Raw genomic sequence first — 23193 nt, 5'->3', positions numbered from 1 at the left:
TCTTTCACCTCCCATAAAAACCTTTTTTTAATTCTAATTAATTTAGTGCTGGCTTGGTAAGAGCTATTCTGGAAGTGTAAGGGGCCTTTATTCTCTGTTACAGTCAACCTGAATCACCTAGTCAGTGACCAGCTTCATCACTGGCAGAGGCAAACTCTCTCCCACACCTCCCAGCAAAACTGCCTAAACCTGGATTGAAGGGACTGCTCTGCAACTGGCACCTTCCATCTCCATGGCCCATTTAATACCTGACCACTCTTCAGGCTACCAACAAAGGGGGGCATTTTGTTCCAACCTGCTGTCAATATTTAAACAGACACCTTTTCCAGTACATGCCTTTAAAACTTCATGCAGGTGACTGAGCAAAAGGAATGCATTTTTTGGTTACAGAGTGCTTATCATTGTTTCTGAAAGGTTAACACAACACAGCACAGTCAGGGTGTGTCTACACAACACAGCTTTTAATGACCTCGCTGTGGTGTAAACACTGTTGGCACTTTTGGGAACAGATTTCCATGCCTTGCCAGAGAGCAAGGGGAGGGGCACAATGGGGGTTGCCAATTGTCAATAAATTTATGGACAGTCTGCAAAAAATCAGCCAAAATTGGGATGTGTCTGTAAATAAAATTAGGTATCTGTAAATTTCGTAAACGTGCAATAAATTTCAAAAAACAGCAACTATTCCATAGCAATTAAATTTCTTCTGTGCTGCCTCAGCCATTTTACTGCGGAGCAGTGGAAACTGGACATTTCAATTGTTTATTTATGTCAATGGTTGAGGTGATGTAACACGAATCACATGATCCACGTGATGTTAGCTACATTATCCTGCCAAGTTAGCCTCAGCACATTGGCAACTTGACTAATTAAATGAAAGTGAGTTAAACAGCATATTGTTCTTGTGATGTCTGAATGACAACAAGTACTTGTCACTTTTGGACATTTATGTTGTCTTAATATAGTATAAAAATTACATCCATAAAAAATGTCTGTCTGTACATTTTTCCCATTTTGTCTGTAAATGAAATTCTCGTGGGCTGGCAATCCCTGGGCACAACAAGGGAGGGGAGAGGAATGAGGGGAGAAAGAGGACACGGTGTTTGCTTTGTTTACACTGGCACCTGTAAAGACAAAGATTTTGTTGCTCAATTGCCAGAGTAGACAAAGCCTCAGAGTGGAATGCTGAACTGAAGGATAAGTACCTCAGAAGTAGCTTCTATATCTGTGTCATCACTTAGGCTCTGGGAATCCTCAAGGTTATCATTACCAGTTTCTTCAACTACCTGGGAAGATTAAATAAATTATTAGAATTGTACACAAATCTCACTTATGACTTTTTAAAAATGTGTTTATGGATTTTTCTTTGCACCCTTCATATATGCCAATGGATAACTTTACCCATGTGACTGCTCTTGCTGACTTTATCTTGCAGGATCAAGCCTAAATTGTGAAACTGACTGCGCACAAAGTGCTCACAACCAAGTATAAGAAAAATATTTTTCCTTTAATTCTTTTTCCGTGCTGAATCTCCAATTAGCCGCTGTAGTAATGATTGCGAAAAAATTCAGAAATGTGATTTTAAGCTGATTTCAACAGGTCAAAAAGAGCAGAGGTAAAGGACTCCCCATAGAGGACAGGTTCTCAGAAAAGTGATTCTAGTGGACTTCCCATCACAGTCTATAAAGGCAGACTTCTTTACTACGTAAGGCTTAGAAAATTGGCTGGTCATTGGACTGCCTGTTTTCAAAGAAAAATGAATGGCAAATGATTGCAACATAAATCAGATCAACTAGCACAGCCATACTGTGTATCACCAGGAGATACCTTTTTATCACTCTCTTTCCCCACTTCTTCACAATCCACTGTCTCCACTTTGACAGCAACACTGACTTGATCAGAGGCAGATTCATTGAGGAACCACAAGTCATCAGTAGTATCTGAAACAATGGCAGTGTCTATGTCCTATTAGAAAGGGATAGGGGGTGGAAAATAGATATGCATCAGGATATTGGCGATTAAACAGGTCTCACTATATAGAATTCCAGCGCTCTCAACAAGAGTGAGGGGGGCATAACTGCAGCCCTAATACAGTCCTTTTCTTTTATATCAGACATCTCCCCACACAGAGACTCACTCAGCTACTCTTGGGGTGACAAGCAATGCAGTAGTACACACTGGAAAATGGAAACAAACTTTCACAAGCGTCCATTTCTGATCAGCTCTGCAATTCAGTCCCCTTGTTAACCGTTCACACAGGATAACCACCACACTTACACATATCTTTCCATTAGTGACTTTTATCCCAACGACCTTCACAAGCTGTTTGTACATGGCATCCCTGAAATAAAGTCAACACTCTGGCCTGCAGAATGGCAGCCCATGCATGAGTGAAGAAAACAATGGTGAACGGGGACATTTTGTCCAGGCACTCCAAAACAAACATTACCTTCATAAAAGGCCTTTAATTGGATGGATGTCTGGATAAAAGTTTTAAGTCCTGAATAGAGTCTGTAGCAGGGGGAACTAACTATAGGAGTACTAACTTGACCCACACAGAATGGAGGGGGAAAGAATACACTGCATCGTTCGCTATTTAAATTGTCCAGTTACCTGATTGGTTTGTATGTCTGTTGACCCGTTACTTCTGGACTCGTAGTTGTTTCTCAGATTTCCTAAAAACCACCATGGAAGGCCAGCTACGTCCCACTCCTCAAATACCAGATCCAGTTTGGGTTTCTTGCTTTTTGTGAGGTTTTCTATTGAGTCTTTGTCTGCAGAAGCCAAGTGGAATGTAAGTCATGACAGGCACATGTGGTTTGTCAGACCAGCAAGGCAGGACCCAGCCTCAACCAAGTCCATTGCACTGTGTATTATAAAATCTTAAGCCCTATACTTTTCTGCCTGAGCCAGGTTAATAACCCCTTGGCTGTATTTATGACAGCATCACACTGGGATGTTGCACCACAGATGCTTTTGAACACTCACATTGCTTTGCAGACTAATGCATTATTTATAGGTTACACATGTGTGTGCATGCATGGATTACAGACACACTGAATCCCTGGATCATCTCCTTGAACGCTGCAGATTCAAAGTGACACACCCTACACAGAGATGCTCACGAAACCAGGTGCACATATAAAATCTACCATTCTTCACACTCCTTGCTTCACTCTAGCCCATGGATTCCAAGTTTTGTTCCCAAACTCATGGAAGGGCCTTATTGCCAAACAACTTTCACTCCAGCTCTTTATTCAGGCCTGCAGGTACAGACAGGGACTGCCTTTACCAACAATCAGGTAAATATCTACCGAGCCTCATTTGGGCCAAAAGAGCCTGCAAACAGAGGAAAGTTTGAAAATACCAGACCCACTGACGTCTAGGGAGAATGAGGGAAAAAGAAAACAAACCCACCATATTAGGTAATACACATGCTCTTGAACTTGCAAGAACACTTCAAGAGACATCAAAACAAATGTCAAGAGAGGAATTTTCTAGCTGAGGATGGATGAAAAATACAGCAAAACTTATTGCTATTACCAGTCAGTTCTCTGATAAGGTTGTGGGTATTGACTGCAGACAGCTCAGTGTGTATTACAATTAATTAAAGACAAAGTTCCCACGGAAGATAAATTGATACAAGTGTAATTTCAGCATTTAAAATACCCTAAGATTTTTGTGGCATTGCTATGTGATAGATATGCTGTTTGGCTTTAACCTGCCATTTTCTCCAAGTGTTTGTTTATTTATAAGGTTAAGTATTTGGGCAAAACAGTAGATACATTATATAATACCTACAGCAGCTATTTATGGTTCTCTTTTATTTCTTTGCACATAAAATCATGACTTCGGAAGATTACTTTCCACAATAGTATTTTTATTAGTCTCCAAAGACCCTACTCTAATCAGCTCCTGCCATGCAGAGCACCTTGTGTTGTATTCACAACATACAGGTGGGCTTGTGTTTGCCCCTCGAGTGGGAAACAACTTGCACTCACCTTCATAGTTTCCATATCTGAGCTGTGAGGTAGACAAAGCAGAAGCACCAGTTTTGTCCTCTGTTTCCTCAATGTCAGGGCTTCCCTCTGTGCTAGTCTGCTTGAAGGAAGGCAGAAAAGACACCTATTAGCCCATCAGAGCTTATAGAGACAAGGGGATGTAGCACTTCTACTCTGAGTCACCAGCTGCAGTGCAACACAAAAGGGCTCCATAGAAGAAAAGGTCTTTCTGAGTATAACACAAAATATTAACCTTCCCAGAAAACTACTATGGATCTATTATCAACATGTGGAGTATTTTCAACCCAGGAAAAATCTCGAGATTGGCAAGAAAACAAAAGTTGCCATCTTTAATGCATTAAAATTGTGATATTCATCCCCACTGTCCCCACATTTGTGACTGCATAGGCACTTCCCATATTGGATTGTATTAATCCCAATGCATATACCCCAAAAAAGTTAGGACTAGACAAAGATTTTTCCCAGGTTTCCAGATTCTGCCTGGAAGCTTTCAAAAATGACCTCACGAAGCAAAACCAGTTGACGCTTTTAGGAAATTCAATCATTTGCTAGCTGTTCTTCCGAGAATGGGAGAAACAAAATCACACACACACACAAAGGCACACAATACCCCCAATGACAATGCAAGCTGGAGGGACTGAGGACAAGAAGTGCTACACCCCAGAGAAACGCGCCCAGAGAATGGAACTCTGTTATGAAGAGAACAGAGAAGGGTCACTCTGTCCCTGGTCTGTGGACTCCCAAGAACTTTTAAGGAAGGCGAAGATCTCCCAGTCAAGCAGTAAAAAGTTCTGGCAGTCCACCATGCACAGGTACAGAGAAGGGGCCGCTCTGTACAACAAAAGAAACCACCAGGCAGTGGGTTTACCTTCAGCTGGTCTTGGCTTGGATTATCGACGCTCTGATCCTTTGCGAGAGCAAGAGTCTGTGCAGCATCTATATGGCAGGTAAAACAAAAGAAAAAACCTTCCCTGGTAATAACCATTCTCACGACACAGAGGGCCCTCAGCAAGCAACCAACGAGCCAAAGTTGGCAGACAGGTGTGCAACACTTTACAAAGACAGGATTCTGGTGGCTTACGCAGCAGGTCAATTCCCAAATGGCTATTATAGGGAGACTGCTTATTTCTTTGTTTTGGATGAAGAGGACATTGGACTAAGGAGCAGGAAGTGACTTTGGCCATTGGAAGATCATAGCTGACTGGAGGTAAGAATCCTGATGCCTCTCACTTGGCCTGCCCTGACCCTGCAAGCTGCCTGCTCCCTAATACAAGAGGCCAGGATGCAGGCAGAAAGTTAATGAAGGTCTCTTAAGCTCTCTTTCACTGGAAACAGAGACTAGCTGTGGGGAGGTGTGATTTTTGAAGAAGAGGAAGAGGCAACTAGACCAAAGAGGGATGGTCCATATCCTGGCAGCAGAGTTCCCTCTAATTTTTCCATCCATTGGTGGATTAAATTTTGTTTTGTGCACCAAGGCATAGGAGGATGTGCACCACCAGTAAAAATATATGCTGCCACATGTGTGTTCTCTACTAATCAGGTGGGCGGCGCCTAAATCTCCCCTGGGTGGCTGCCCAAGTGCTCAGCTTACAGGGAACGCTGCCTGGTAGGCTACTCCCTAGGCATTCAATATCAGCGTACATGTCCTTGATATAATTTAATGCCAACAAATATACTGCTCCCAAAGGTTAACCATCTCCCCTGAAAAAAGCCCCTTACAGTCAAAGCTTATAGCCAAAACAATGACGTTAATGAAAATGATTTAACTAAACTGAAGAGTTGTGTTTTAGAAAAGACTAAACGAGCAGAATGGGTGATAGGAAAAGCAATTACAGTGACTGCTCCCACTCCCTTTTAATTCCATGGCAACGCTGTCTTCTTGGGGAGCAAGATCAGGCTTCCATGCCTGTTGCACTTCACAACACAAACACAAAGATAATATGAAGTGCCATTATCGATAGAAAAGTGACTGCAAAATGATGTTGCTTGATGCCAGACCCTCTCCACACTCACATCCATATAAAATATGCTCTATTTACAAGCCCAGGGTTGATTTTTCTAACGACCAACAAAGCAAATCTGAAAATCCAGCTGTTTTCTTGTGCTTCTTCCATCATCATAAGCAGTAAAGATTCTGCAATCAGAAATTAGCTGATGTCGCCTGAAGCAAGAGAGAATTCAGCTTGCTCATCCATAATTGCTGTGGCTCCACAGCGTCAAAAGAGGAAGAATGGCTTTATAATGAAGTGTAACTCTGTCTGAACATATTTCATTTATTAATAAATATTATATATATAAACCACACGATTCTTTCAGTGAGTGGAAAAACATCTTTCATACTGGAAAAATTTCTTTGCCAGCATCAATAGAAACCCTGAACATGAAATTTCAAGGAAGTACCCTTGAGTAGATGATGTATGACTCTGGCATACAGGGAACAGTCAGGCTGAAATTGGAGATCTACTGATGAAAAACACTATATATGTCCTTATCCCACAGTCAACCTTCCCAGCAGTAAATTCAGTTTACAGAACTGGCTTTGATAATTTGCAGAGTGAGGCACTGAGAAGCAGCAATCTGGTCAGTGAATATCACTTGCTCACAGAGAACAGGAAGTAGGACAGGCTATGGAATCTTACTATGTTTCCAGTTGCCATGTGCTGAGAAAAAAATTAAATCCACAAGCACTCACCCTAGACATTTGTGAATCCACAAGTGTGCACATAAAATAGGGGCCAAGTCTGCCAAGCTTGTTTCGTTTTGTACTCACACACACACAAACAAACATGTGCCGATATACCTCAGTGACTGACTCGTTAAAGGAACACCGTTTCCTTGGACAAGTTTAAAAATAGTTATATTATGACTAGAACGAACGAATGCAAGCTCACACACACGAACAAAGGCACTCACACACCTCCAGCACAGGGGACAGAGCTAGCAGAAGATAGTTTAACCTAGGACCTTTGCTTTTCAAATATGCTGTTCAGGTATAAGCCAGGGATTCAGCACCATAGAAATTAGCACTCTCAGAGTTATTCTGCAGATAGAGATAGGCAGTTAGATGGTGCTCAGTCAGGTTCTCCTTTACAGACGCATTATCTCCAGAAGCAGTGATGCATACTAACTCAGGGAAAAGTATACTGTATTTGGCCACAATTTCTGGAATGGCCTCCAAATCTGCAACCACCGCTACTTGTTTCGGCAAAATACAGATTTCTGAAAACTGTTCCTGGCAAGAAACTGCTTAGAGCTCTGGGAAGCACAGCATCTGACCTCAATTCTATCAATGAACTTTGCTCATGATCCACCACCTTGCTACTTCCGTATGAATTCTCTATGGAGCAGACATTAACAGCTATGCTAATTGGCAGATTGTGACAAGTTGGAAAACAACCGCAAGGGACTAGGTTAAAAACAGCAACATTTGTTTGAACTCATGACTGAATTTCTTTTATGTGGAGGATTTGATAAGCTTTCCCCATTCACTGACAGAGTAAGGGTGATGTTGAACAGGCCAGGCAGCTATCCAGACCTCTGACACTAAACTCCATTATTTAAGGTAACAGGTCATTCTGTCAGATTCCAACACCTCCTAAGCATAGTCCTAACTAAGATCACAAAGTACAGACCAGTGATGGGCAACCTGGACTAGGGGGTAGGACACACGAGTGGCCCTCCTTCATTTCAAGTGGGCCACGAGACTGTCATAACCAAGATAGTCTCCTGGAATAGGGTAGTTTTGCTAACTGCTCTTGTGTACCTATAAGTTGCAGGGTGTGTCAAGTGAACCACAGAAGCCCTATGATTGCATACAGAGGGAGCACGCAGCTCTCATAGTTAATGTTGCATGCAATCAGAGCGCACCTCACTTCACATGCCATTGCTTTACATGTGTGTCCCTTTAGTAATACCAGGAGGGGAAAAAACTATGCTGATGGAAACCAGCAACATTTGGCAACCCTGCACATGGGCAACAGCAAAGGAAAGGTCTTGTGAACCACATGCAGAACACCAATGGGCCACGTGGGCTGCAGGCCATAGGCTGCCAACCACTGGTATAGACAAAAGCAACAGTAGGGAGCCACACAGCAGTTAATTGTACTTTTGCGAAGGTGGAGAGATGAGCTAAGTTGTCAGTGAGGTATTTTTAGCCAAGCCAGTTCACTCACACCTAGCATATAACCCTGTCAGTTTCCAGGATGCGCTCTGGATATGAACTGTCTTCTACTTTTCGAGGTCTATCCCCAGCCACATATTGGCATGTCAGGAAAAGGGCTAATTGGTTTCCAACCACACGAACTGTTTGCAGACATACACGCGACTGTATCTGCTGCACGCAATTTTTCACTCCAGAAAAATTTCTCATTCCTACAGATCATTACTTACCCAAATTAAATTAACACTGTACTGAATACACTTGATTGTACAAGGAGAAACCTACCTGTAATAGTAGCGGAAATCAGGTTCCTTTTCAGCATGTCATAAACTGGGCTGCCAAGAAAAAGAGGACCAGTGAGTACAATCACAGCAAAGGGTAAGACAGCCTCTCCTTGTTATTACTTAGTTCTCCGTGTTACGTGAAGCCTCCTAATATCTTCCCTATTGTAACCACTATGCAACAGCATAAAGCAGCAACAACCTCCTTGTAGGCACCCAGTGTAGCTCTCTAAATGGGCAATATAACCAGGAGAGGGCTCAGTAAAGGAAGAACTCAAACCTCGTGACATAATTCTGAGGAACTGTAATTTAAAGGTGCTCCCTCTTTGGAAGAGCCCCCAAAGCAGTACAAACATTATCAGCCCAGATTTACTCATCATATAGAACAGGCCTTCATCTAATACAATCACTGTGTGAAAACACACTGGGTTTTCCCCCTTCCTAGCCACCTGTCCCCTTTTAGGAGACTGAAAACGTTACATAAAAGATAACCTCTTCTTGGCCATTTGTTTTCCTCTCTTATTCGTTACATCTCTCCATATCAAAGTTTTTTGTCTTTTGAATTCAGGAGTTCTTGCTTAACCAGTTGTAATCTGTGAAGCCCCAGTGTAGTCTGGTGTTTCACATCAGTCATTTTACTAGCACAGAAGTGAATTCATGCCACAAGTTTAGTATGAGGCCTTCCCAGGGTCAGATGGCCAACTGGAAAAGAGCAGGCAAAGCCTTTGCTAAAACACACAAATTTCTCCCCAAACAAACAAGTGCAGCAAGGTAAACTTTCCCTCCAATAAAAGCCACAGAGGGTGTGATTATAAAACTCGATCCCTCTCCTCCAACAGCCAGAGAAGCAGAAGACGCCGCCTCCACGCCAGTCCATGCCCCTATTGCACTGAGAAACAAGACACTGGGAATTACAAAACTCAGAGATAGGAAAGACCTGTTACGCCAACTAGTCCAACCACACCCAGACAGCGAAGAATTGTTCCTTCAACCAGACATCAAATCCAGGCATGCCAAATGACAACACAGGGCACTAATAATAACCTAGTGGACCATGGAGGTCTCAGCTATGTCACAGAAAGGAACAATGTTGTAGCTGGGCCCCTCCCTCAGCAACACCTAATCATGGTGGATGGTGGACACTCTCACACCACCCCTGGTGAGCACACTGCAAATCCACATCTCTTCTTACCTTGGATCTTTCACAGAGAAGCTCTCCATTCCCAGCAATTCTCCCAGCTGATCCCCTCCACAATGCACCATGTGCTGCTGCCGCTTATCATATAGCTGCCTCACCATTATATACTGTCCCAGGTAATGCATGACCTGTGGGTAGGTAAAATAATATTAGTTACATCCTCACTTGACACTACCAGGAAGGCTTCCAGGGCTTTGTGCTTCATTTCCTTCTTTTCCTTTACGCTTCCATTTAGCTGACAGGGCACAGTGCTACTGAAGAGCCACCTCTTTATCTACGACAGACATTCTATAGAGCCTTCTATTCAGCACAATGGGCAGGAAGAGGAACATCAAGCAGTGGGGATACTGACAATTCTACAAATGGGGAAACTGAGGCGCAGAGGGGATGTTACAATGTCCGAAGCCTTACAGTGAGTCAGTGGTAAAGCTGGGACTTGAATCCAGATTTCCCAAACCCCAGAACACCACAAGGCTACACTTGTTCTCTGAATCAGAGTGCAATTTGGAGATTATCTGAGCCAGATTCATGATCTAAGCAGATTTTTAAAAAAAAAATAAAAGTTTTGCCAGAGTACCCTGGCAAGCTGTTTTAAGGAGAGGTCCCTTCGCATCTCTAAAAAATGAATGAAGTTCACCTTCTATTCCTCATTTTCTCTCTGCACCCTCAAACTCTTTCATAAGATGGTGCCACAGAGTTTCCCAAAATGAGATGCAGGTTTCTGCACTTTATAAGAACAAGTATTCCAGTAAATTCAAGAGCAGTTTATTTGGCGCTGGCATTTAATCAAAGCACTAAGTTCCAAGTGATCCATCAAAAAAGGGAAGCGTAGTCTTGGCCAATTTACAATAACTCCAAGTTCTGTATCGAATTAAATGGAAAGATTTTACCCACCAACATGCCTTCATTAATCCCAGCCACTTAAAATGTCAGTAAACAAAACAGAAACCTATTTGCTGTCTCAGACTACAGCAGAGAACAGGATGAGGCTGAAGTTATTTATAATCTATTCACAAGCTCCTTCTTAGCCAAATGGAACCCAGCCGGCTGGGACAATAACTCAGCTGACACCCCACATAGTCACACCAGCTATTCAGAAAATACCCTTTCTTTGTTTGCTAGTGGCGATGCAGCAGGCCCCTGCTGCACAGCTGGTACTTCTCTGTAACCACCAGAGTGTGTCTTCAACTGTGTTTTCTCTCCCAAGTGGAAGGGCATGACAATGTAGTGGCTGAGTACGAAGAGAGGCCAAAATATCACTGGTTAAGTGGAAGAACCCACAATTACTGCCCTGGTCCAGGCAGGTACCGCTTGGCACAGGCAGAGTAAAGATCATAAAAGCAAGATTCTTTGCATTAGAACTACACAGAAGGAAAGAAAATTTTCTTTAGCAGAGGAATCATACCACTTAAAGTCTAAGGCCACAGAACTGGCTACAAAAAGGATATTTAGGTGAACTCAAGTTAGCATCCAACAGTGAATTGTTTATGCATAACACAAGCAAAATGAGATACCTGAACAAAGATAAATGCAACTGAAGAAGTTGCTTGCAGTGGTTCTATTCACTACGAGAACACTGACTTCTGTGTACTGTAGCAACCTATGCGTAAAACTCTCAATTTAAAGCTCTCAACTTGTTTGTGGGGGAAAAAAAATTGACTCTAAATAAGTTGTTTAAATGCATAAGCATTTAAAATAAGTCACACGGCTCTGCAGGGGTATCTGACACATTCATAATGAAAAACTGCCGCATTTAATTCTCAGCTGACAGGATACCCCTGTAAATCACAGCCAGTGTCATTTTTTTAATCTTGTATACATTTTGCATTTTAATCTTAAATGAATTCAGAGGGTGTTTTAGATTAAAGTGACATTTCAAAAGAAACATAAGAGGAAATATCTACTGAAGTAGAATTTAAGAACTTTCAAGCAATGAATGATAGTAAAACAATTGCACAGAAGTTCCTGACAATCTCTCAATAGTGCACCTATCCATTACATCTCTCTCAAAGCGGTGCCTGGATTCACAAAATCTATAATAATTTTCCTTCATAATTTGAACTCTCACAGGTATTCCATTAAAGGATCACAAAGTACTTTGGTCCAGTTCCACAAAGATATTTAGGCACTTAACTCCCATTGATTTTAATGGGCAGTAGGAGCCTAAGCACTTCTGAGGATCTCAGTCATTATGTTCAAAGAAGTCGGTTCCATATCCCCATGTATAAGGTAGCTTTATTTTACAGAGAGAAGCACTGAGGCACAGGGAGTTCAAGGACCCAATTCTGCACCCACTGATTTCCAGGGCCTATGTCCACCTGAAGCCACACTGACTTTTGTGATGCAACAACCCCACCAACTACCTTGCAAGAACGAGGCCTGAGGGAGGAGGCCTTGACCGCAACCCACACCTGTGGCTGAACTATTAAGAAAGCCCAGCTTCCCCAATGCCTAACCCAGTGCCTTTTAGGTACTGTGGTGTAGCATGTTTTATACAAAACTTCGGGTTCTCTCTAGCCTGCTAGGGATTACTCCAATGCATGTGTGCTTTCACAGTGCCCAAAGCAGAGGGGCCCTAGGCACTACCTTAACACCAATAATTCATAATAGAATAATTTTCCATCTTCAAGGTCCTGGATGCGAAATTCACAAGATGTCCCATTAATTATCTGTTAACTGAGCAATACGACAGTTACTTTCTTGGTTTAACTATCAGAGTAGAGTGCTGGGCTCACCTCCTTCAATGTGAAGGTTTCACCTTGTGCACCTGCTACTTGCAGAATCTTCAGGAGTGGCAGTTTCGGTCGTACCTAAGATAGAGAATACATAGTTTTAAACAGAGCTAAATTATGTGGTGAGCTTCTTAGCAAAACTTAGTCCATAGCCATCAGTTATGTCACTAATAAATTCTGGGAGCAAATCTCCTGGCAATTGTTATAGCAAGTCCAGACAAGTGCTTCCACAGCGAAATGTTGGCCAAGGGGACACAGACTTTGAGAGACCATCCCAAAGATCCATTTATATTATTCTAGAGCTAATGATCTGCAGCTGAGGTATTCCTAAAGAAAAGACAGTGCTGTATGTGACAACAAGCTTCATGCAGATGGACCCTTCTGGCTATTCAAAGCCCTGCTTGAAACAAATACAGGCCTACCCACGCAAACCTCATCAGGTGCTGTAATGATTCACTAGTTATACGTGAAACTCAGTCAATGCAGTTTCTCTACTGTATATTGATCTTTATAAAATACTAGCACAGCCAGCAAAACAGGAGGCCCAATCCTGCAGATGGCAGTCATCTGTACTGCGCCACTGACTTGATCATATTAGTAAGGACTGAAGAATCAGTCCCTAGCAGAGGACAAGCCTCTTAAAGGCTGACTAGCTAGACATGTGATAATGCTGTGGCCACACCAGCTTTGAATCTGGCTCACTGAATGGGAGGAATAGACCAGGTCCCTTCTGCAGAGACCCAGGAAATATCTGGCTATTGTGAACTTGTGAGGGGGGAAAAATACAAGGTGCAGCATAAGAAGTTAAGTAGCTTTAAAGGACTGATTCTGCACTCTGTAGACCCCCAAACTTCTACCCAATCCCTCACCAGAATTATGAATTTTGTACTAATTTGTGGTGTAGTGGGACTCCTTGTCACAGGCGCACACTCAAACAAGTATGAACATGAATCTACTTCAGTGTAGTTTCCCTTTGGTTACATCCACGCTGCACACACACCCAAACAAATCTCAGCAGATGAGACAGCTATTAATGTCAGAAAAAAGCACTGGCAAGTTTTAAATAGTTATCAGTCCCCAGTAATAAGGTGGATATGAAGATGGCTAGATCATCACACTCAACAGCTCATTAAGTGGAGTGCCCCAAAGTTTTGGGGGCTGGTTTTATTCAGCACCTTTATTAATGACTTGGATGAGGGGATGGATTGCACCCTCAGCAAGTTCACAGGGAACACTAAGCTAGGTTGATACACGGGAGGGTAGGAACAGGGTCCAGAGCAAAATTCTGCACTTGGGATGGAAGAACACAGCTACAATCTCAGAGAGACACATCACAGCATAACCCAGTATTGTTCTCCACAAAAATGTCAAGGTGCCCCAACTTGATTGCTCAAATTAGCAGCTGGATGTTATGGTGCTTTATACATAACAACCAATATTGCTACACTAAACTTTTCTCCCATTCACCCGCTGCATCCTTTAGTACTGAATATCAGGAGACAACAGGTGATGGATTTAAAATGTAGGATGGTATGGGTGGATTATATGCATGATCAGTGGCATTTTTTTTCCTTTGGAAACATTCACTGATTAACTTTAGCAAGAAATGTTGATGTTGGATAAAGACTACATATTGCTATCTCAAAAGAAAAAGTCATCGGTGTGCACAGGCAGACAGTGGCAATATATTTGCCTTCAGAATATGGCCCTCGGCACACAAACTGCGGTTTTTACGGCAGTTCTGTCTGCCAGAGATTCTTTCCTTCTCTTTCAGCATTAGCAAAAAGCCAATTAGGACTACAATAATGCCACAGCAACTGCCAGAGAAGTCTTTTAAAAGACTATGGCCACTTTCACCTACCATGTCTGAAATGGCTTCAGACGGCTAGAAAAACAGAACTTCTGAAAAAAACACTGGCAGGGAACAGCTCTTTCTAGCCTGGTCTAGTTATTTCTGCTCAAATAGATCAGCTGGAAGCAATGATTCTGTTAGACTAATGATATTTTTGAAAGACAACAGGATTTACAGATGAAGAGAACCGCTGGTCCGGTCCAGTCCAGTCTTCTCATTAGGCTTGTGGCACCTTGCTATTCCACAAGCATATAGAGGTAGTGGGGTAGGTAGGAGCTCTCTGTACTTGTTGCACACACAAGCTCTATTCCCACACTACAGATGGAGAAGAGAAGAGATCATACATGGGTTAGAATACAAAGAGCCAGTTACTTCCACTCACTTTGTGGCAGGAAGGATTTTTGTATGCAACACTCTTTACTGTTTTCTGACCACTTATCAAAGGCTAAGTCTACGCTGCCAACTGCCACTTTACTGCGCTGCAAGTTTCTGGCTCAGAGGTATGAAAAAACATGCCCCCCGCCCCCCAGGCTTAATCCCCTCTCAGCAAGGGCTGCCAAATTTTTGGAATCTTATGCAGGACAGGCAGAGCCACCCATACAATCTCCAGCCAGGGCTGCCTGTCCCGTAAAAGATTTCCAACTGCCCCCCCGCCGGGGTAGGAACCCCGCAGCCCCACGGCTGGAAGTCAGCTGGGGCACAGAGCCCCAGCCAGCAGCATCAACCGCAGGAACCCTGACCAGGGGATGGGGGGGGATCCCACAGCTCAAAGCTGGCTGAGGTGCGGAGCCCTGGCCTGCAGTGCCAGCCGCAGGACCCCAGATGGGTTCACGGGATTTCCCACTATCCCATGGCTTGAAGCCGGCTGGGGCATGGAACCCTGGCTGGTGGCACCAGCTGCGGAACCCTGGGCAGGTGCAGGAGGATCCCCTGCTGTCCCATGGCTTGCAGCCAGCTGGGGCGCAGATCCCTGGCTGGCAGCGCTAGCTGTGGGACCTCAACCGGGTGCAGGGGGATCCCCAGCTGTCCGGCAGCTTAAAGCTGGAGAGCCCTGACCAGCTCCCCGCTGCTGCCCACCAGGCTTAAACTTAAGCCACGCTGCCCCACCACCTACCTCACAGGTGAGTTCTATTGCTTTGCTGACCCCCATTGGGCTCTGCAGGTCACTCCCCAAAGGCTAAAATGGTACTCAGTTCAATTGGTTTCTGGGCAGCATCCCTCCTACAGGCTGTTAGATCATGTAAACTGAACTCCATTTGAGCACCACACAACAGGGATTGGGAGCCACGAGGGTCAGCTCAGGAGCTGAAGATGGGTCCTTAAAAGCCCAGCCCGCAACCCTCAGAAAATCTTATTGCCACCCATAGGTTGAGAATCCCTAGTTTACAGAGGACTGGGAGAGACTGCCTCGGTCATACTATCACTTTAAAGCACTGTCATGGCTGTGCTTTAATTTTTAGAAGTGTAGACAAAGCCAAAGGCTGCTTCCATTGAAGCACACCAATGAACCTCTTCCCTGATGGAACCCTTTTATCTTCTCTGCACCAAAGGTGCGCTCAGCTGTGTCAAGTGATAGCTCAGCTCCCTTCCTATATAAATACAATTAATAAAGAGCCTCCAATTCCTGGAAGGGACTAGGGGCTCCACTCAGAATTTCCAAACACACTACATCCTAGCCCCCAGATGAGAGTGGTCCTCTGTTTCCTGCCTGAGGTAAGAGGAATTTGGTTACTGTCAACCAACTAATTAGCCAAGAATTCCACCGTTAGGAACTCATCCCATTCTGCACTGTTTTCAAATTTTCTGCTTTAAACTAATTTGTGCTATCTACTCTCACATCGTTATCCTTGATAGATTCACTCTATTAAAAAACAAAACAAAATCCTTCACCTTTTAAAGCCAAATCAAACAGAGCAAGGAACATCCAAACTCATGCCATAAATCTGGGCGTGTTGTTCGGACTTTACAATTTAAGCTAAATGGAAGTAAAAGCTTGTGCCAGCACTAAGAAAGTGTGTTCTTATGAGCTCAATTAAAGCAAGTACAAGACAGTTTTACTTTCCCAAGCGAAGAGTTCCTGTCATGAATTTGTCTCATTTTAAGTAACTGCTCCCCCACCTTCTCCTTTGTGTTTAGCAAAAAGAGCCTACATTAACGTGACTATTTAAAACAGTACCTTGGCTTCCACAAAGAAGCCAAAAATAGAGATGAGAATGTTAAGTCATTCCATATTCCTCAAGATAATGGGTGTAGGAAGCCAATATTTCTACACTAACAAAGTCTGCTTATTTACAATTTTTTTCAGTAGAATGAGCTGAATAAAGAAGCATGTTAATCAATTCTACATGGGACTCACATGGATTTTACCATTTATAAAAGAAGTATATGGGGGAGTTCAAGCCACTTCAGAAGCTAATTTACACTCCCTGCCCCTAGCCTCCCTTCCCCACTCTGGCCAGATTCATGCGGTTGTCAATGAAAGAGAGTTCAAGCTACAGCTTTATACGTGTCTTGGAGAACCCACTCAAATTTCTGGACTGCATTCTTCTAGCCATAGCTCACACTGCAGATTTTTCTTTGACGGCCAGCCAACATGTTCATGCAGTGCCAGTTCTCCACATTTCCACACTGTATACTAACAATTGCCACGCTGGCTTTGAATATTTTTGCTAAGGCAGTCATATTATGACACACAAGCACTCACTCCACCAATGCCCTGGGACAAGATTGGTATGGGGAACAGTACATGGTCAGTGTTCACTCAAGATAGCCCCAAGAAAGAGTGATGTTACTGGCTTTACAAACTAGGTTAAACAAATGAGTGTCTTGTCATATTCTGAGGAAACGCATTCAACAGTTACACAGAGTCCAGAGTTTTTTAAAACGGAACTCTGAAGGTTATGCCACTCGGGTGGTGTAGACAGCCCATTTCCCTGTGTGACACAAATGATGCTAGCATAAACAATAATGTGCAGAGAGCTTCTTCTGCAGACCAATAGCTACTGCCATCTCTTGAGGGTAAATGAATTATGTTGATGGCAGAGTTCTCTCCTACTAGCATTGAGCAAACTACACAAGAGATCCTACAGAGAGGTGCAGTTGCATCAGTACAGCTGGGTGGCTATAAATGCACTAATGTAGCCATAGCCTAAGAAAGGTGTGAAACATGGGAATACAATCATCATCCACTTTCTTGTGTGGCCAGTTTAACCTACCTCACTTCCCTCCCCCCGCTGTTTCAAAGATAAGTCCTATATTACCTATCTCTCATCCACACCAGTGGCACCGCTGGTTAATATTCACAAACCACTGATTGATGGGAGACCACTCATTCCACCCTGTACAAAAGGCTACATGCCAGGAAGTCAAAGGTACTTAGGGTTTCACTGGCCTTATTTTTTTACAAGAAGAGAGGAAAACCATGAGTCAGAATTCGGGGCAAGCAATTACCTGGTTAGCTTTTCCAAGTGTGATTCTGCAGGCATTCTCAGATGCTGGATACTGTTCAGAGGTTGAAGATGTCATTTTGGCAGTGAAGTAGCTGTCTACAGTATAAACTAAAACAACAAAATTGGTTTAGTAGCAAATCAGAATCAGGAGCTCCTAAGCTGAACTACTTCCACCTCTTAGAAGCTCTAGGAAATCACTCTCTCCTGCATGTACATCCTAAAAAGTGACATAAAAAAATAAAAATATTGCACCAGGCCATGCAATTGTTTTATGGGTTGACAATAACCTGAGCAATTCAAAACCAATTACCCCATAGGTAAGTTAAATCTAGCTGTCCACCTACCTGGACAGGTAGCCTTGTAAGAGCAGTTAAGACAGAAAGCTTTCAGAAACCAAGCAGCAAGATTTCAATTTGCTTTTATGAAATTCACAATTTCTGTTCAAATATCTGAGGCTGATTTATACTGGGGCCACTTTCCCATGCCCCCTTTCACTGTGCTCTAGGAAACTGCTCACTGGGAGAGGAGTGCTAGGATAAGGTATTCCCACGCTCATCTGCGAATCCCAGACAGTTTTCTCTGTTGTGACCTGCCTGTTCACTGAAAGTCTTCTGTGACATGTTGAGGCAAGTTCTTAATGACTCAAAGTGGCCAGTAACAGCTAAGTCACTGTTTTAACCCCATTAGCAATCCTTACAAACAGCTTCATGAGTCAGCAAGGGGAGGTACACAGTGGGAGGGATAACTAAATGCTAGTAGTAATTTATAATCCACTTCAAATTGAAGGAAACACCTTCTGAACAAAAAGCTCCAATGGTCATTGGTGATCCCATCCCCTTTTACTCCAAACCACACCCAAGTTCTAAATAGGTTCTATATGCACAGCTGTTACAGAAGCCTGGGAGGGGAAGATTTTGATCAAAGCAACAGTTAGCTCCCTTTTTGGTGCCTTCAGAGGTGTATGGAGCTATGAGGTTTGATTCTGACAGCATACCTATTTAGTCAGGGTTAGGATTATTAACCTTTACAGAAGGAGACACAAGAAAAAGCACCTGTCCAAGGCCACTAGCGCAGCTGGGTCTAGAACCCACATCTCCTGAATTCAGTCCATTCTCAACACTGTGTCTACACATAGCTAACGCAGGTCATGGTGGTGGCTTTTTTATTTATGCCAAACACCATAAAGCACCTTCACCAGACTGTACCTGTAGACATCCTAACTCTGCAGAGAACACACATACCTTTTGGCTAGTCTAGAATCAAAAAATAACTTGACTCCGCTCAGTGGTGTGAAATCACCTTGATAATATTTTTCTGATTTGTCAACCTTGCTTACTATTTTTGGTTCTCTGTAACTTAAATATTGAATCTGTTCTGGTATGGCTAAGATCTGAAGAAGTGGGTCTGTCCCACAAAAGCTCATCACCTAATAAATTATTGTTAGTCTTTAAAGTGCTACTGGACTGCTTTTTGGTTTTTGTTTGTAAACATGTCTGCAGTAGTCCTATCCTAATGTGTTTTTCCCTTTGAAAGGGCAGTGTGACAAGTGATTCCTTTCTAAAAGTCATCTGAATCTCCACACTACTTGGACAAACAACAGACATCCTAGCAAGGTGACTTGGATTCAAAGAGTCAAAGAAAAAAAATCACAGAACCATAATCTTTGATTGTATAACCCAGACACCACTTGTTACTGGTAACATGTCCTACTATACCAGCGGGGACTTGTAGAGACTTACTGCAAGTAGTATCAGGAAAGACTTGTTTTTCTATATCCTCAACCAAAGGATTCTGTATGATAAAGAAACTGATTACTACTGAAGATTAATATGAATTGGTGAAAGGTTTCTCCTCTAAGTTTTATTTTTGCTTGTCCCTATTGTTTCTAAAATACCCAGATTAACAACACAACATGTAAAATAACTTTTGACATCAAATTTCAAATATACAAAGTATATTATATTAAGTCAGTGGAGCTTTTGCACAGGCAAAGGGTTCACTTGTAGGAAGTAGTTACAAGATCATGGTTTTGAAGTTATTCTTCATATTTATAGTAGCTTCTCAAAACCACAACTGAGATCAGAACCCCGTTGTCCCAGCTGCTGTACGTACAAACAAACCAACCAACCAACCAACCTACACCACCCCAGAGAGTCCCTGTCCTGAATTGCTTTCAACCTATAGACAAGGTTGGGAGGAAACAGACAAAGCGGACAGCAGGTGTGGCCACATTGGGAAGAGAACCCACAAATCCTGACTCCCTGCTTAATGCTGAGTCCACTAGACAGTGTTTTCCTACAACCCATCATCGCCAGTCCCTGCAATTTCTCTGATAAAGTTTAGGAAGGCAGTCCCTTTTATCAAAAAATTTGAAAAATACTGCACTAGACCACACCCCCACCATACCTGCAATAACAGTACAGTGTTGTACCCCCCCACACGCACACAACTGAAGATTTTTAAAACTGATGTTGACATAGTGATGTGACAGAAGTCACATACGTAGCAAGTGGCAAAGCAAGGAGGAATAGCCTAGAGGTCTCTCTGATTTAAGTCCTGTGCTTTAAGCAATGCACCCTGATGCCTCCATTTTGGAGGATGGAAGAAAACATATGCTAAGATTATCCCTATTTCTTTCACTTTTGTAAGTCACAAAGGGCTTTGGAAGCTACAGAGAAGTAGTTTTCTGTGGCTGGCACTAACATTTATATTTGCTCGGGGGTTATTTTCCTAGTATCTTTCAAACATGCTCAAAGGATCATGTCCCCAGAATCACTACTACCTTGCACTATAGTGCTTAATTCCTCTCTCCTTTTGCTATTAGGTGTGTATAACTCTAAAGCATTTGCAGATGTTTTCTACAGCATCTCTTACACCCAATGTTTCAATCACCACTGAGATTTCTAAATAGAAAAATTTAAAATAGAAATTCTAGATTTTAAAAATAGGTCCTTCCTTTATCAGGTACACCTATTAAGGTCATCACAAAAACTGTCTATATATCACATATATTATCAGCTACAGCTTTGTAACTAATGTAACCATTGCTGTGCCATAGGCATTCTATGCCTCATTTAAAAGACACTGAAAAAGCAACTGAAGCCAAGAACTACATATGTCCAAGCAGCAGAGACACAGTACAGGGAATCCCCTTGTACTGAATCACATCTTCCGCAGGAGAAATTGCTGGTAAGCAGGTATAGGCTTACTGGAACAGAGGTTTACATACTACAATACACTGAAGCAAATAGGTACTTTTGTGCCACTTTCAGAACAGTGTTTTAGTGCCAGCTTTCACTATAACCAAGCTTTGCTGTAAATCTGTCAACCAGTTCAACTCCCCACCTATATATGTTAGAAACATGGCCATTCATTATGTCTAGGCCAGATTTTTCTGCTAAGAATTCCCCCAATTCAACTTCCACCTGTGCAACAGCAGTAGTGGCAGCTGTACTGAAGGACGGTCACTAACATTTAATCCACTCACTGTCCAACCTTGTTCCCCAGGTCTAGACTAGGTCCGAAGGTTGTAAAGCCAGCTGAACCATCTCTGCATTCACATTTTTCTACAATTACTACCTTCCAGTGAGCTGTTTAAACGTTACTTATATACAAAGGAACTTGATTCACTATAGGCAGCACATTAGCAAAACAAGGCGGATATCAAGAAGCAAAAGTCTTGAACCCTAGTCCACAGAGTTCTCAAGAGATAAGTAGTCCTGGCCTGCCACCCAGTGACTGTGGGGCACCACAGGCAGTAATATAATAATAGAATCCTAATACATGCTAACACATGCCGAAAAAAAAAAAAGCCTAAGATTAAAGCAGTACAGTTAACATTTCACACTCAGACACAAAAAGGTCTTCAAATCTGTTTACTACATCCTTATTTAACACTATACCCCTTACTTCTCTCACCTATCTGTCCCTGTTCCCTTTCAGAAAGAAGATCTGGACTTCATATTTTCCTTCCGCTAATCTCACTCTGACATATTCAGAAACTGCTTCATCGACCCAACACACAAATGACCAGACATTTCCAATACATTTAATTTCAATTTGTTTTAAATAAGCCTGAGGAACATCTTTTCAAAAACTTAGCCCCATGTTGCCTATTTCTGTTGATCATTTTCAGAAGTCCAAGACAACTCCAGGAAGTGGTGGGGAGGATCACGTTTTAAAAACCACTCTCTCACACACAGGCTTTACAACAAGATAGTTATGAAACTGTATTCTTTATCTCATCTTTTTTTAATCCTTATGAATCCCTTCCTAAAATGCTTCCTTGTTTTTAAGTTGCACTTAGCAGAATGGCTAGTTCCTAAACTACAGACGGGTTTTTGCCAGCGTTCATTTCTGGGCAGGCGTGCCAGCATCCAACGTCAAAATTTCGGCGCATCCAATGACGTACAGATCTGCGCGCGCCCCCGCCTTAATTTTCCCTCCTAATCAGGCAGTGACATGTTCCTATCAGCAGTTCCTCCAAAGGCTGTCAAAAGTACCAAGTCATGCTTTAGGTAAGTGTGAGGCATGTGATGGTGTAGAGTAAAAAAGGGGGTGGGAAATATCAAAACAAACACACACAAGCAAATGGCAAACACAATCATTTGTGTTTTATTGATGGAACAGGCATAGCAAACATCAGCTAACAGCAAACCACATGTGGTCAAACAACTTTAAAAGTGCCTTAAAATGGACCATTAGAAAATGAATCTAACCATATAAATATTTTTAAAAGGTTCAGAAACACACCTTAGTATCTGGAAAGGTGTTCCTACCCCAAGGGGCACTGTACCTACAGAGCCACACTCTTTATCACTGCAGCAAAACTCACGTCAAACAGCAGCACAGTGCCAACCACCTCTGCCTTAAGGGGAAACCACCACAGTCCAAACACCCGTGCGCTGGCTCTGGGAACAAGGACGATTGCTGTCAGGTGGGACATTTTCTTTTACATGAACAGCTGGTCCCACACACAAGCTCATCACGGTGAAAGCGTCCAACTTAACTAGTCAACACCAACAGCATCTGAGCGAGGCGCTGTGCGCCAGTGCCCTCTGCAGGGCACCCAGAAAGCCAGGGGCGCCCCTCCACTGCCTTCCACTCCCCTCCCTGCGCAGCCCCGTTGGGGCACAGCCTGCTTCCCCTGGCAGGGACACCTCCCCAAGCTGGGCCTGTCCCCCAGGCGGGCAACTCTCGCCCTGTCTGCTGCCCCTTCCCCCTGCTGCCCTTAGGCCACAACTCCCCTGCCCCAGCCTAGGCCCTGTGGCCCCCAAGCCAGCCGGCTGCGAGCAGGGCTAGGCCTCAGGGCCTCCCCGCCCCTCCAGGCCGCTCCCCGGGCTCACCCTAGCGCTGCTCCATGGGCCCCAGGGCGCCCTGCGGCCGGAGGGGGCCCTAGGCCCCCAGTAGGCTCCTCTCCTCCATCTTAGTGGGGGGCCAGGCCTCCACTTCCCCTCCCAGCCAACATGGCGGCGCGGGCACTTCCGCAGCGACTGCGTGGGGA

The 23193-nt window shown here is 43.3% G+C and overlaps 1 protein-coding gene across 6 annotated transcripts in view; it reads right to left on the bottom strand.

Moving 5' to 3' along the window:
- MDM4 (MDM4 regulator of p53) overlaps positions 1-23166 on the bottom strand; it is a 31166-nt gene extending 8000 nt beyond the window's left edge. The window contains exons 1-10 of one of the 6 annotated variants that reach the window (XM_074977303.1): positions 23036-23166; positions 17692-17798; positions 12393-12467; positions 9652-9785; positions 8464-8513; positions 4888-4955; positions 3999-4098; positions 2611-2771; positions 1825-1962; positions 1203-1283 (exon numbers count right to left, since the gene is read on the bottom strand). In XM_074977303.1, coding sequence (XP_074833404.1) covers positions 1203-1283; positions 1825-1962; positions 2611-2771; positions 3999-4098; positions 4888-4955; positions 8464-8513; positions 9652-9785; positions 12393-12467; positions 17692-17766 — 882 coding nt within the window. In that variant the 5' untranslated portion in view covers positions 17767-17798; positions 23036-23166. Of the gene's footprint in view, positions 1-1202; positions 1284-1824; positions 1963-2610; positions 2772-3998; positions 4099-4887; positions 4956-8463; positions 8514-9651; positions 9786-12392; positions 12468-17691; positions 17799-22442; positions 22591-23035 lie in introns of those variants that run through there. The other 5 variants (XM_074977306.1, XM_074977304.1, XM_074977305.1 and 2 more) reach the window with 5 other exon arrangements.
- Positions 23167-23193: the final 27 nt, after the last annotated feature.

This window comes from Carettochelys insculpta, chromosome 26, assembly GCF_033958435.1.
Source record: "Carettochelys insculpta isolate YL-2023 chromosome 26, ASM3395843v1, whole genome shotgun sequence".
In the NCBI taxonomy this organism is placed as follows: Eukaryota; Metazoa; Chordata; order Testudines; family Carettochelyidae; genus Carettochelys; species Carettochelys insculpta.
This window is presented reverse-complemented; position numbering and strand designations above follow the sequence as displayed.